Genomic DNA, 14,479 nt, shown 5'->3' with positions numbered 1-14,479 from the left:
GATGCAGGACCAGTCTGGACATTTATCACACATTCCAGCCTAAAGGTTTTTTTTGGCTTTGACTGAGCAGACCATGGAGGCAAGCAGGTTTTCTTGAGGGCCCAGAAATGAGTTACAAGCCAAGGGTCAAGCTGGTCAGATGATTAACACTACACTGTTTGGGTGGCACAAGAGAAAAGCATAATAATGTGAATGTCATTCTTTGTGGAGGGTGCCTGGTTATCAGATGCTGAAATAGAAAATGTCATTTGAATTTTTACTAGGAATTCTCATCCAAATTGTGTCAATGATGTAATAAAACTGAATGACCGGCCTACCAAAGTAAAGTGAGTTCTAACCACACACATAAGCATATTTAGAAATTGTATACAGCTCAGAAAGCTGCTCTCCTCTGAGGCCTGAGAGCAAGAGCGGCCACTGCAAGGGATTGGGGTCAGGAAGCACTTTATTTATGCACTATATACCATATTGTTCACTCCAGCCACCCCATTATGTTCAATCTTATTTTTCACTATCTGCTTGCCTGTGCAGAAAGAGCTCCAAATAGTAAAAGTCTCAGTGTTTTCTTTGCCTCTATTTCCTTTAGCGAAATAAAATTGTGAAAAAAATATAATATTAAACAGCACCCAGTCATTCTCAGAGAGCTACCACACAAGGAAAGAACCACTATTTCCCCAACTTTTTTGCATAGTAAATTACTCTAAATTCCACCTTCCACCACTTCCCCCAGAAGTTTCGATGTAGACATAGGTTTATTTAGTGAGTTGCAATTCAGCCTGGGGGTGGAGTGCCAGAATACAAGTTGCTTTTCCCGAGGGGTAACCCCAGGTCTTGGCGATATCTGCAGATAAATGAGATGTTGGAAAATTTGAGATGTAATTGCGGGATTGGACCGGTTTCCCCTTTCCCTCGGCAAATGGCTGCAGCCAGGTCCCTTTAAGAGACCAGGAACCCGCCGGGCGTCCGAGCCCGAAACGCATCCTCTTCTCTGCTCCTCCCCTGTCCCCGCGCGCCGAATGGTTCGCGCCGGCCTATATTTACCCGAGATCTTTCTCCCGGACCGCAAGGATGTGAGGCTGGCCAGCCGGACACCGCTCGCAGCACGGGACGGGCACGCCGCACGGGCGGACAGCAGTCCGAGGGGGCCTCGGGAGCGGAGTCGGACACCCCCGGAGGGAAGAAATGAGGTAGCGACCGTCCCCAGAGCCGACCATGCGCGCGCGCCGCCCTCGGCGCCCTGTGCTGCCCCGGTCGAGCCAGCCGGGACAGTGAGCCGGCCGAGCCCGAGTACCCCGCATCCGGCCGGAGCGAAGATGCAGTGAGCCACAGCCGGAGTGCTGCGCCGGGCCCACCGCGGCCAGCGGGAGCAGCGTCTGACTGCACTTGGAGCAAGCAGCTGATTCTGGGACCAGCCCAGTCGAGGGACTCTCGGTCTTCCGCACCCCTTGGGGTGGGGGAGCACTGGCCCCTGGGCACACTCGCCATCCAGTTTCCGCAGCTTCTAGTCTCAGCCCAGGGGATTGTGTGTGTGTGTGTGTGTGTGTGTGTATGTGTGAGAGAGAGAGAGCGAGAGAGAGCGGGGGAGTTCCACGTTCGCCCAGGAGTTCCTGCATATTCTCGCCCCGTCCCGGCTGCTTTGGCCGGGGTCCCCTCTCTTTGCACGCGCGCATCTTTTTCCCGTTCTACTCTCATTCCGTCTTTCCTTTTGCTTGCCTAAGACTCTTAGTCCTGGTCCTTGCCCGGGCTGGGGTAAATCTGTGCGCGCTCCCCCCCCCCCCCCCGCCCCTCGCAGCTGAATATTTTCTTTCCATTAAAAATTTTTACCCATACCTTCTTCGGTGGGGTCCCCGAGCATTCTACTCTCTACCCACTTCTCTACCACTGGGCCACTCTCAGCAGAGTTTTATTTTTCTGTCTTGCCCGGGCCGAGCCCGGCCGGGGCGGGTGGCTCAGCTGGGCTCGCACCCGGCGCTCCGCCGCCGCCGCCCAGCTGCGCGGGGGCGCCCTCCGGAGATGCTGCCGTGGAAGAAGCACAAGTTCGAGCTGCTGGCCGAGGCGCCGCCACGGCAGGCGTCCAAGCCCAAGGGCTACGCGGTGAGCCTGCACTACTCCGCGCTCAGCTCGCTGGCGCGGGCGTGCCCCGAAGGCGCGCTCAGCCGGGTGGGCAGCATGTTCCGCTCCAAGCGCAAGAAGCTGCACATCACCAGCGAGGACCCCACTTACACCGTGCTCTACCTGGGCAATGCCACCACCATCCAGGCGCGCGGCGACGGCTGCACTGACCTAGCGGTGGGCAAGATCTGGAGCAAGAGCGAGGCGGGCCGTCAGGGCACCAAGATGAAGCTGACTGTGAGTGCGCAGGGCATCCGCATGGTGCACGCCGAGGAGCGCGCACTGCGCCGCCCGGGCCACCTCTACCTGCTGCACCGCGTTACCTATTGCGTGGCGGACGCTCGGCTGCCCAAGGTCTTCGCCTGGGTATACCGGCACGAGCTCAAGCACAAGGCGGTAATGCTGCGCTGCCACGCGGTGCTGGTGTCCAAGCCCGAGAAAGCGCAGGCCATGGCCCTGCTGCTCTACCAGACGTCGGCCAACGCACTCGCGGAATTTAAAAGGCTCAAGCGGCGGGACGATGCGCGTCACCAGCAGCAGGAGCTGGTGGGCGCGCACACCATCCCGCTAGTGCCGCTGCGCAAGCTGCTCCTGCACGGACCCTGTTGCTACAAGCCGCCGGTGGAACGCAGCCGCAGCGCGCCCAAGCTGGGCTCCATCACCGAGGACTTGCTCGGCGAACAGCAGGAGCAGGAGCTGCAGGAAGAAGAGGAAGAGGAGCACACCGAGGGCTGCCTGGAGGAGGAGGAGGAGGAGGAGGAGGAGGAGGAGGAGGACGACCGTGTTGGGGAGGAGGACCACCGTGTTGGGGAGGAGGACCCGCCAGCGGAAGAGGCCGAGGCGCAGCGGGCGCTGGTGGTGGCCATGCACTTGGAATGCGGGGACTTGCTGGACACGCTGGAGAGTGGCCGCGAGGAGGCGCTAGGGGGTGGCGGGGACTCGGTGGGCCCCGGGGCTGGGCCGCCGCCTCTGCTGCTGGGCAGCGCCTCTGACGTGAAGGCCGAGCTGTCGCAGCTTATTAACGACCTTGGCGAGCTCAGCTTCGGCAACGACGTGCGCAGCCTGCAGGCCGACTTGCGGGTGACGCGCCTGCTGTCCGGCGAGAGCACCGGCAGCGAGAGCTCCATCGAAGGTGGGGGCCTGGACGCCTCCTCGGCCACCGCCGGGGACCGGTCGGGCCCTGACGACAGCGCGGGCCCAGAGGAGCCCCACTAGGGCTGAGATCCCAGCAGCCTCCTGCGCGTGCCCCTAGCGCCCCACCGTGACTCCCCACGGGTCTTTTCGACAACCTCCTTACCCGCAGTTCTCCTCCCCCCTCCCCCATCCCACCGCCCCCCTCCCCAGAAGCGGGGAAATGGGACACTTGAGGCCCAGAGTTACCCTGCCCCTCTCCTTCGGCACATTTGGTTCTGTTTGAAGAGGTGAAGAGGGCTGAGGTTGCGGGTGGAGACATGCGAGGGGGCAAACCCTGCACGGAAGGAGAGAGAGGCAGGGGTGAGGGAAGGGCCCGCCGGTTAGCGGTCCCACAGGCAAGAGGTGCCTGCCGGCCAGTTTCCTGTTTGTGGGGCAGCTGGGGCCTGAGGAGGAGGGGTTAATTTCCTCTCCACCCCCACCGACCCGCCGGAATAACAGTAACTGGGAGCCGCCTAGCGCTGTCCTTGACATGTCATTAAAAAAAAAAAAAAAAAATCTGCTCTCAACAATGTTTGAGGCTCTAATGCCACCTCCTTGCCCCAGTCTTTTTGGTGCGAGAGCTTGGGTTGTTTACCTCAGACTCAGACCCTTGAAATTCTGCCAAATTCCTCAAATAACTGTTTAGGGGTGGTGGGGGGGGGGGAATGAAAGAAAGTTGCATTTTGTTTACAGTTAAAGACATCTAATATCTGAAAAAGGAGTTTTCCTTTCAAAACACACACTTTACTCCTGCTCAAAAGATCTCCCTCCATGATACTGTGTAAAATATTTTGCACTGTTGTGAAGTATTTTTGACATTTTTTTTTGTACATAACTGTGTTCTCAGAGCTAAATGTTTATATCTTTTGCTGTGCAAAAGGGACATGTAAAATGTTGTTCAGTTGTACATACAGAAATGTGTATAAAACATTTTGTTATTTTTTAAGAGTAGCCCTGCTCTGGTTCTGTTTGCACGTCCAGCGGGGAGAGAATAAAGAGGACAATGTTAACAGAACAGGTGAGCGTCTGCTGAAAATGCCTGGGCCCTTGGGCTGATAGAGGGTCTGTCCATCGCTGGGATGGTGTGGTAGGACAGGGTTTGGCCTTTGCAGTGCTTGGAGGTGACTGGAGAAGGGGAACCCACTGTTTGATAGTCTGGGGTCTTTGTGGCCCTCCACTATGGGGGGTGCCATGGCTGGTGACAGCCCTGGCCTTCTCCTTGAGTGTATCCGCCCGTATTCTTCACTCAGTGAGTTGTGGGGGCGTGGGCCTTTCCTGGTCTCTCTGAGTTAATTCTTGGAGATGCAGGGTGAGTTCTGGACCTCGCTCCCAGACTTGTGAAGTTATTTAGGGACAGAGTGACTTTCAGGGTCTTCTGAGGTTTTACCGCCTTCTTCTGTGGGTCACCTATTCCTTTACAAACAGCTCAAGGGACTTTAAAGGTCGACTGGAGACCTGAAGAAAGTGTCCATGGGGCTCTGTGAGGAGTGGGACCGTCACTGTTTTTCCTGGGAGGAACATCAAGGACAGAGGGAGGGAGGTTGGTAAGTTCCGATCATGGCGTGAATGAGTCATGGCACAGGTGGGGCTGGTGGGGAGGCCGGCGGAAGAACCTATTTCCTTCCCTTCTACAACCCATCGTGACCCAGAGGGGGAATGGTGTGGAGGTCAAGGCAGACAAGAACTGTCAGAGCTGTGTGTGTGTTTGTCTCCGTCTTTTCAGGCTTTCTGTGTGCTTGTTTCTGTTGTAAACTCCAAACAGATGTCTCTGGCTTGGCTACACCCGATCAGCTGGAAGTTGTAATAAGAAGCTGCCTAAACTGTGCCTTCCTCAAATTATGTTTTCCCTTCGCCCCTTTGGGCTCTGTTTCCTGTGTTGCAGAAATGGATCCCACTCTTGGCCTTCCCTGCTGTCCTGAGGCCGCTGCTTTGTTTTCATCATAATTATGTCTCTCTTTTTTTTAATGTTTTATTCATTTTTGAGACAGAGTACGAGCGGGGGAGGGGCAGAGAGAGAGGGAGACACAGAATCCGAAGCAGGCTCCAGGCTCCATGCTGTCAGCGCAGAGCCCGACATGGGGCTTGAACTCATGAACCACGAGATCATGACCTGAACCGAAGTCGGACGCTTAACCGACTGAGCCACCCAGGTGCCCCAAATCATAATTCTGTCTTGAGCAGCTAGACCCAGAGATCCTGAGGACGGTGGAATTTGTTGAAACCATAGAGGAAGGGAGGGTGAAAGACTTTCTTATTAACAGGAGTGGTTCAGGCATAAGATTAGCTTTAGGAATGAAAAGAAAGGGGTGGGTGGGTGGGAAATAACTAAAAGACACTCAGAATCACTTCGTAAGGGCATCAGGATAAGGTCCAGGCCTTTGAATCTGTTACATTTTGGTTCGCTTGAGTCCCTACCCCTCTCCCCACAAACCTCAGATGCACATCACTGCATGGCATTTAAAACCCCCAGGTGGAGAGAGGTCAGGAAAGTCAGATCCCACCCTCCCCAGATGCTCACAGTGTGCCTTCCATACAGCTCTCACCTGACTGGCAGGCAGCTTGTGTGGCCCATCACTATCCTGCATGACTAGATTTCACATGTCAAATTATTTTCACACATTGCCAAGTCCCTCTGCTCTTTGAACCAGATGCAACATTAAACAGGGTGAAGACCATATGGCTGATACTTGGTGGTGGGGCAGGGTCTGTGTGTCTTCATTCTTAACCAATTTATGTGTCTAGTGACAATGCCAGGGCTGGTTTTTGCCTGCGATTGATGGGGCTATGGCGACTGGTAGGAAAGTTCAGAGAAATGACCTTTAAACCAACACCATCAATACATATAAGGCAACTGTCTCCTTAAAGTCTAATTTTTCCACTTGTCTGATTTATAAATAGGGAAGGGGGGTTAGGGGCTGAGGAAGAAGGAAGGAGAAAATAAGAAAACTGCAAAAGGACTGGCTCCCTCCCTCCCTCCCTCTGGGTGCCCTCCCCTTCCCTCCTTCCTCCCCTCTACTTTTTGGCTTTTATCCCCACTGCACCCCACAGCACTCTGGCTGATGTAATTCTAGAAGAGATGCGAAGGTGATACATGATTCACCTCTTCTTACATCTCGGTCTTCCAGGGATGATATCACTAGTGTAAGAAGAGAAGTTTGAATGCAGAAAACAAAAACTGAACACTAATTTGCTCCTGACACTCGGAGCGAAAAGAGGGTTGTGACCAAAGCAAAACCAAGTACTTAGATGAAACGCATGTCCCAGAGAGCACCCGAGGTGTGGTTGACTCGCCACATTTAGCCTCTTTCCTCCTGGCAAGGCGAGGCTCGCCTTTCTCCTTTGCGTCACCTGACGGCACTTTAAATGCAGTGAGACACTTGGCACATTCTTCCCCAGCCTAAGTAATCCTCGGTGTCCAACAATGCACCATTGACCTGGAGAAAAACAAAGTGACTTCCAGGTGGCAAGAGCCTCCGTTGCAGGATGGCATCGTCCGCAGAGGAGACATTCAACTGCAAATACATCATCCCCTGTTCATCTGTACGGTTTCTTTTGTGTGTTGATGGGGAGCGAGGGAGAGGTAGGACCCAGCAAAATAAACAATAGTATTACTTACCCTCTCAACGATTAGAGTTTCAGAGAACACCCACTCTGCACACATGCATCCTCCCCCCCCGCCGAAAAGCAGACCTCCCCCCCACTGCCCCCACAGTCAGCAGGACAGATTTTAAACAAATTAGAAGGGCCTGTTATACTAAGAAAGCACGGTTCCCTCCCAGGGACAGAGTTGCTTTCAAGGGCCCTGCTCCTGAAAGGAGAGAGGACTGGCTGGTAGAATCCACCCCTGGCACCACTCCGGAGATGGAAAAACCTCACGGGAGTCACCAAGGATCGCGAGAAACGTAAAAAATTCTATTAGGAGCAAGTTGCCCTCGTTTCTAGGAGGATTTAGTAATCTAATAAGCAGAACTCTTTCCTCCCTGTGGTATGCATCAGTGGTGCTCGCATCTGCTGGCGAGCGATGCATGACAGAGCTGGGAGTGTGTGTGGACCGGGCACCTGGGAGCCACATCTGACACGCGGGAGAGACTACTCAGGGCTCCAGGAGGGCCAGGAGGCCACGCGGGCCAGGGCACTCTGTACTCTGGACACCAGGTTTTTCCACGCGTGGCCACATCTGGATCTGGCTTTATTGTCCGCTGGGGCCTTTGCTGCTCCTGCTGGCTCATCAGTGTTCACAGGCCACAGTGTGCCTGAGGCCAGCCAGGCCACCCTCCCCACCCCCTCCCCACCCCCCCATCTGCTCTGAGGTGACCCAATTTGAGCAGCCCTGACTAACCACTGTTTTGGTGGCTTGAATGACTGGGTGGCCCTGGAGCTTGGCACCCATTCCTTCCCTTCTCTAGGTCTGTGCAGTGGCACCAGCAATGGTCTGTGTTTTTGACCTGCATGGAGGGTGGCCCTTCTGATGCGTCCTCTGATGCTTCCCCTCTTCATCTCTCCTGTAATGCGTCATTTCCTCCTGTAATGTGTCACTTCTCTCTGGCTTCTTCTACTGCCCAGCTCCCCACCCGATCCTGTCTTCATTTCTCCCCCTGCCCGCAAGCCAAGCTCAGACCTTAAATCAAAGCTAAAAGGGAAGAAAGCCCAAACTTTAAGGGACAGACAAATCAAACACACAGTCATCGGTCAGCACCAATCCTGCAGTCCCTGGGTGTGCTCCGGCCCTGTCCCCCACTTACAGATGAACAGACTGAGCCATAGAGGGGTGAGGTCATGCCCAAGGTTACACAGGAGGGATGAAGAACCAGGGGTCCAGACTCTGAAACCCGTGCTCTTTTCATGCTCCTCCGGTGTTTATGGCTTATAACCAGAGTTTTGGCTTTGGGATGGCAGAAACTGGCTGTTGAATTTTTCTTTGATTCCCCCTTTCTTTTGTACCTCTACATTCCATCCATGGTAGAGGCTTGAGGATAAGTATTTGCCATGCCACCCATCAACATGCCTCCTTCTGCCACCAAGTGTGAATGAATATCTACTAGCTGCATGACGCTGGAGGTAGAGAGGGCGGGTGATGTCTTCCTGGCAACAATGCTCCTGGTGGGTGGGGTGGTGGCCCCCAGAGGAACCTGGTCTCCTCTTGCTTCTACTCTGAGATCGGGTCTGGCAAGATCTCACCCTAGAAGAGCAGGTCTAGTTTGGTGGGGGCGGGGGGGGGGAGCTCTTCCCATTGCATCACGATTATGAATCATCTGTATCCTTCCTGGTTGGCTGAATACTCCAAGGACAGGCATGTGTTTTTAGGCATCTCTGATTCATCAAACTCAGCACAGAGCCTTGTGCCTAGTTAGTACTCAGGAAATGCTAAGGAGGAAAGGAGTGATTCTACTTCAGGCTAGGGGAATAGGTCTGATAAAGCTCAAAGCTATTACCTGGATAGAGGAGTCAAGCTTTTAAGGACATATGTTTATAAAAAGGGAAGTTTGGGGTTCAACTGACCCAAGATTTTCCTTAGAACTTCCCTGATCTTCCTAGGGAGGGGTGGTTCTGGTTTGGAGAAGGATGGTTTATTTGGAATTGGCTCTGGATGGAATTGGAGTCCCATTCCTGCTCATGTCAGCCCCAAGGTTATGGCCCCAATCTCTCTAATCTGAGTCAAATGAAGGCCCAAATAATGTGGTACAGCAGAAAGCCTGCAGGAAGAGCCTCATATCCAGGCCTCGAAGTGACTTGGAATCCCTTCTCATTGACCTACTCAAGTCACTTCCCCCCACTAGCCTCAGGATCCTCATGAGTGAAGTGGATAGGTTCGATTATATGATAGCAAGACTTTCAGCATTAATGTCCTGAATTGAAGAAGGAGCAAAGGTTAAGGTCAAGTGTGTTTCTGCCTTCCTCCATTCCCTAGTGAGACAGAATAGAAGAAACCCCTGATCTGGAGCTCTGGGAAACAGGGCTCATCTTTAGGACACATTGTGGCTTGGACCCTCCACCGGAGTTTAACTTGGAGGTCTTCTTGGCTAAAGCAGAGCAGGGATTGCTTGTGAGGCAGCCCTTTCACTACCCCAAAACTTAGAGGCAACAGTGGGTCCTAAAATGGGGACTGACATTGAATCTAAAGGCCAGTAGGGCCAGGTGACGGATCATAAAAGGACTTGCCTGAAATCGATCACTCGGCAAGATGGGGCCAGAATTCAGGTCTCCTGAATCCAAGTCCTCTACTCTTTTCCTTGTGTCTTTCGGGTTGAGATAAGTTCATTTGGAAGCAACCCGGCCACTGTCAAGAGAAACCTGGCAGAGCCCAGGCATCTGATCAAAAGCCATAAGGGCACCTGGCATCAGTGTTTGCTCTCCTAACAATGGAGAATAGGACCCACTTGCAGCAAGTCTGGGAATAAGAGGGAGTTGATAACCTGGGGCGTGCTTCCCCACCTCCCCCTTGTGGTAGGCTACTTCCTGCTCCAGGACCCACCCCAATTCCTGATCCTTCTCCTAGGACAATTTCTTCTTAGCTGCCTTTCGGGGATTCTCCCTCCCCTCTGTTCCAGGACTGGCCAACAATCAACTCGGGGTCACCGGCCCACTCCAAGATCTCCTCCCCTCCTTAGCCCTGAGAATCTGAGAGCCAGACAGAACACTACTCCTCCTCCAGCTCAGTCCCTTCCTTTTGCAGATGAGGAGACTGGGGCCCAGGAAAGGGAAGGGACTTGTCCACGTGTCACAGGGAGCTGATAGTAGAGCCAGGATTAGAACTCAGGCTCCTACTTTCCCCCAGTCTCCTTCCAAGACACCACACTGCCCTCTTTCAGAAACTCTCAACAGTCATAGGGGGAGCCCCCTTCCTTGGTACCATGGGCCAGTTGTGTGTCTGTGAAGTGCAGCGTTCCCTTCCCTTCTGCAAGTGGTAAGGTTTGCAATTTCATCCTCAAGCTATTGTTCCTCAGCCTACAGTGGATGTCTCTTACCTAAATGGTCTTCTGAGGGAATTGACATTTTGATATGGGACTCTTGAACACTTAAAGACTTTGAGCAGTAAAACGTCAAAAAATAAGGGTATTTGGGGCACCATGATGGGAGGAGGCAGGAAGAAATATTGTGGTGCTGGGAGTACCTCTCTTCATGTTACAGATGTCCTCCTGACATAAGCCATATTCCTGAAGTTTCCACTCTTGCAGCTGAACTCTTACACAGAGAAAGAGAAAGTGGTATTTCCAAGGTCATGTGAGTTCAAGGAGGGAGGGTGCGTAGGGCCACAGGGTCCCGCATCAGCACACTCTCAGTTCTGTGTTCCAGTTCAAGGCTTGCAAATGATTCCCAGGTACCATTTACAGATCTACAAGACCATCATTGGTTCCTTGTTTATGACTGTTGTCTGTCCTCCCCTCGGCCTCCTCTGTAGAGAAACTTGTCTTTTAAAAAAAATGTTTATTTATTTTTGAGAGAGAGAGAGAGAGTACAAGCGGGGGGGGGGGGGGGGGGGGGAGGGGGGAGGAGCGGAGAGAGAGGGACAGAGAGAGAACCCTAAGCAGACTCTGCATTGTCAGCGCGGAACTTGTTGCAGGGCTCCAACTCATGAACTGTAAGATTGTGACCTGAGCCGAGATCAAGAGTCAGCCACTTAACACCCTGAGCCACCCAGGCACCCCTGCAGAGAAACTTATCTTAGCCTTTGCCTGCCCACCTGCCCCCAGTGGCCCTGAATCCCAGGGAAAACTGTTCACCACCTGGTTTCCAGTAGAGGAGCACATCTCTTTAAAAGAGCACCACAACATTAGGTGCTCCTGTTTGTGCTTAGACCAAACGACATTGCTTGTCCAAAAGAGATGCGTAGACACGCCAAGGTGTAGAGGCCCTTCCCCTCATATCTACAGCAGTTGTTGCCAATGAGGAAAGCTCCCAGAGTCCGTGGCTGGTCAGACGTGTTTGGACATGTTCACACTGCCGAAGTCAAAAGAGGTTTTAGTCTTACACTGTTATTTTCACCATTCCATTCCTTTGACCCAGGTCTTAGCAAATGTCCAGTATTAACTGATGGATGTGGGATTGGGTGCCTAGAGTGGATGGCAGGCAGTATTCCTGTGGGTGAGGCTGTAAGGTATGGCTCAGAGAGAACTGGGCTTGAGATCCAGTTCCAGCGCTGGTTTTCCTGCACGGTAGCTCTATGACCTTGTGCAAATCTCCTTTGGGGCCAGTTCTTTCTGTGAAATGGAGATAGTAATATTTAAACTTTCTCTCCGACTCTTTTGAGGCTGAAAATCTAAAAATTGGATGAGCGAGTGCTTTGTCAAGGGTAGTGCAGGAAAGGAGTGGTTGCTGTTGGAATATTCAGATTGAAATAACACAGTTGGGATGAATGAGGCTCAGTGGGGCTCCCCCATAGTGTGAATGTGTCATGGGCAGGAACATTTTCCATGAGGCATATTCCAGGACCCAAGGAGGGAAAACAGGCAAAAACGAGAAGTAATCTATTAAGAATAGGAAACAGTAGGTGGGTATCTAAATGGCATGCTTTATGTGGAAAGATTATGGGCTAACTTTCCGTCTGACGCTCTAGATATCCCCATGTACTATGTGGCTCTGTCTCCAACCCAATCTCTTCCATCAGGTGTGGCAGGAGAGCATGGCAGCCCCTTGTGTTCTCTGGCGGGATTTGTATTTGTTCTTTGTAATGGGGTTCATTTTGTCAGCACGTGATTATCAGCCCAGATCACTATTTCTACTGTGATTAGTGTTTCATATTCAGGCGCATGCATGTACTCACACACACACACCCTTTCCCAAAACCTTCCCACAAATATTTGCAATCGTAATTTAATTCACCTCTCAGACAGATGTTTCTGAAATGGACACAGTCCTCTTAAAGTAGTTCTTTAGACTGTTTTGTAGAAATGTAGGGATTCTAGGTTTTTACTGAACGCACTCTATATAGCTAGAGTACACACGGGAATACTTAGGATCCTCTTGTCCTAATAGAACTGTGGTGTGTGTGTGTGTGTGTGTGCGTGCGTGTGTGTGTGTGTGTGTGTTCGTTCCTGTGGGTATGCCTGGGACTGTGCTCAAGGGTGAATATGAGCTGTACTGTAAACTCGAGTTGTTGTGGTTGGCATTAGTGTGAAATGATCAGTGAAAACTCATAGCGCAATGAGAGAGCTATGCTGATCCTCCCAGATTTCTGCCAAGAAAAACTTCAAATCACATCACCCTTTCCTTTCCATTGTACTCTGAGTTTTGCTTTTTGTTTGTTTTTAATCTTAAAAGGTCCTTAACCTGACAGAAATCACCAATTTCCTTTGAGAATACTCTATATTGCTGGAGACCGTGATCCAAAGAAGCCTACTGCCGGGATGGCCGTCGATTCTGGTTTGCTCAGGATGGTCCCAGTTATGGCTGAGGTCATCACATAATTATAGCAGAGCCACCTTTCGCTTTCAAGGTGTCCTAGTTTGGATGATAAATGATATAGTTTCCCAACCTAATACCTAGGTAATTTTGACCTTAACCTTCACATGTCTTCATTAATTCATTCCTGTTCTCACTCTCACTGAAGAAACATTTATAATGTATCTACCGTGTGCATTTATAATGCACCTACTGTGTGCCAAGCACTGTGCTGGTTGTGGGGGTGTGGTGGGGGAGTATGAGGTGGGGGGTGGGGGAGGGAAACAAGAAGGAAGTAAGGACTGAAACTAGAGCAGTCCTTGCCCTCATGGAGCTTGGAATCCAGTGGAAAAGACCAAAACATGTGGTATCTATCCATCATAAAAATGTACACAGTTTATGTGTATAATAAACACAGAGAAGGGGTAGCCAACCCATCTCAATCCATTCAAGGGAGGGATGTAGTCATAGAGGGCCTCACAAAAGAGATGATCGTCCTCTTCAACCATCAAAGTGGTCTCCTCAAAAGCTCTGACTGAATCATAAAACCTTGCCTGATCTAGGTTCTAGAAGAAGCATTGTTTATTAGAATATTTTTTTGGAGGGGGGAGGTGGTTGGAGGACATGTTTGAAAATCTCCTACTTGCAACCTCTCTCCAACCCTGTACTTCTGGTTTTTTTTAATTTTTATTTTAGAGAGAGAAAGGGAGAGCGAGACAGAGAGACAGAGAGAGAGCATGCACGGGAAGAGGGGAAAGGGTCAGAGGGAGAGAGAGAATTTTAAGCAGGCATCGTGCTCAGCATGGAGCCTGACATGGGGCTCGATCCCATGACCCTGGGATCATAACTTGATTGAGCTGAAATCAAGAGACGGACACTCAACTGACTGAGCCACCCAGGCACCCCTAGCCCTGTACTTCAAAGGCCAATTCAGAAGAATATTTGGGTTTTCTTTCTCATTTGTCCATTTCCTGATCCATGAACTTGGCAACCAGAAGTAATAGAATATGGTGGGTATAATTGAATAAGGTAAAGAATGCTAGCTGCTTTAACAAATCCCATACTCTCGCTGGCTTCACATCGTAAGAGTTTATCACATGCAATGTTCTGAATGTATAGCCTTGGTTGTTAAACAGTCTTTCACGGGCCTAGACTCTGTCTGCATTGTGGCTCCACCATTTTCTAGAGCAGGAATTGTGGCCCAAATTGGGCCTGCTGACTGTTTTTGTGTATGAAGTTTCATTGGAACACAATCTCGCTCATTCATTTACCTATTGTTTATGGCGTGTTTGTATTACAACACAGTTGAATAGTTGCAACAAAGACCACATAGCCCACAAGCCTAAAATATTTGCTCTCTGGCCCATTACAGAAAACGTTTGCTGACCCTACCCCAGTACCTCAGAATTCTCTCTGGGTCTTCTGCTTCTACTGGACAATATCCTCCATTGGATAGAGAAAGAGCGTGCATGATCTTTTGGAGATTTTAACGGGCGGGCCCAGAAGTGACACACACAACTTCTGACCACGTTCCATTGGCCACAGCTCAGCTCACGGCTCCATGTAACTGCAAAAGCAGCTGGACAATGCAGTCTAGCGGTGTGCTCAGAGGGAAATGAGCTTGGGCAAGATGTGTATACGGTCTCCGCGACAGATTCTTCGTCTTATGACCACAGGCCCAGGTTTATTTGAGCTAAGACCTTGGGGGGGATTAAGGGGGTATCGTTATTTATTAGGGTTAGTGAAGGCATGCATCATTCAGTTGGCACCTGGTCCTAAGGGCCACTTTGTGTAGCTCAGGACCCAGAATTCAAGT

General features: G+C 51.3%; 1 protein-coding gene and 1 long non-coding RNA gene across 2 annotated transcripts in view; both read left to right on the top strand.

Moving 5' to 3' along the window:
- The window catches only part of LOC113599832 (uncharacterized), a 52,609-nt gene that overhangs the window by 12,291 nt on the left and 25,839 nt on the right, over positions 1–14,479 (top strand). The window lies entirely within an intron of this gene.
- On the top strand, positions 774–4,300 carry FAM43A (family with sequence similarity 43 member A). The gene has a single exon (XM_027061163.2). The coding sequence runs from the start codon at positions 1,549–1,551 to the stop codon at positions 3,325–3,327; it is 1,779 nt and encodes a 592-aa protein (XP_026916964.2). The 5' UTR covers positions 774–1,548; the 3' UTR covers positions 3,328–4,300.

The sequence above is a fragment of the Acinonyx jubatus genome, chromosome C2 (assembly GCF_027475565.1).
Source record: "Acinonyx jubatus isolate Ajub_Pintada_27869175 chromosome C2, VMU_Ajub_asm_v1.0, whole genome shotgun sequence".
NCBI lineage: Eukaryota > Metazoa > Chordata > Mammalia > Carnivora > Felidae > Acinonyx > Acinonyx jubatus.
The sequence above is the reverse complement of the archived record's forward strand: the minus strand, read 5'-3'. Positions and strand labels throughout refer to the sequence as shown.

Coding starts and splice junctions, on each gene's coding strand:
- FAM43A (XM_027061163.2), top strand. CDS start 1,549: ATGTGTGAGAGAGAGAGAGCGAGAGAGAGCGGGGGAGTTCCACGTTCG.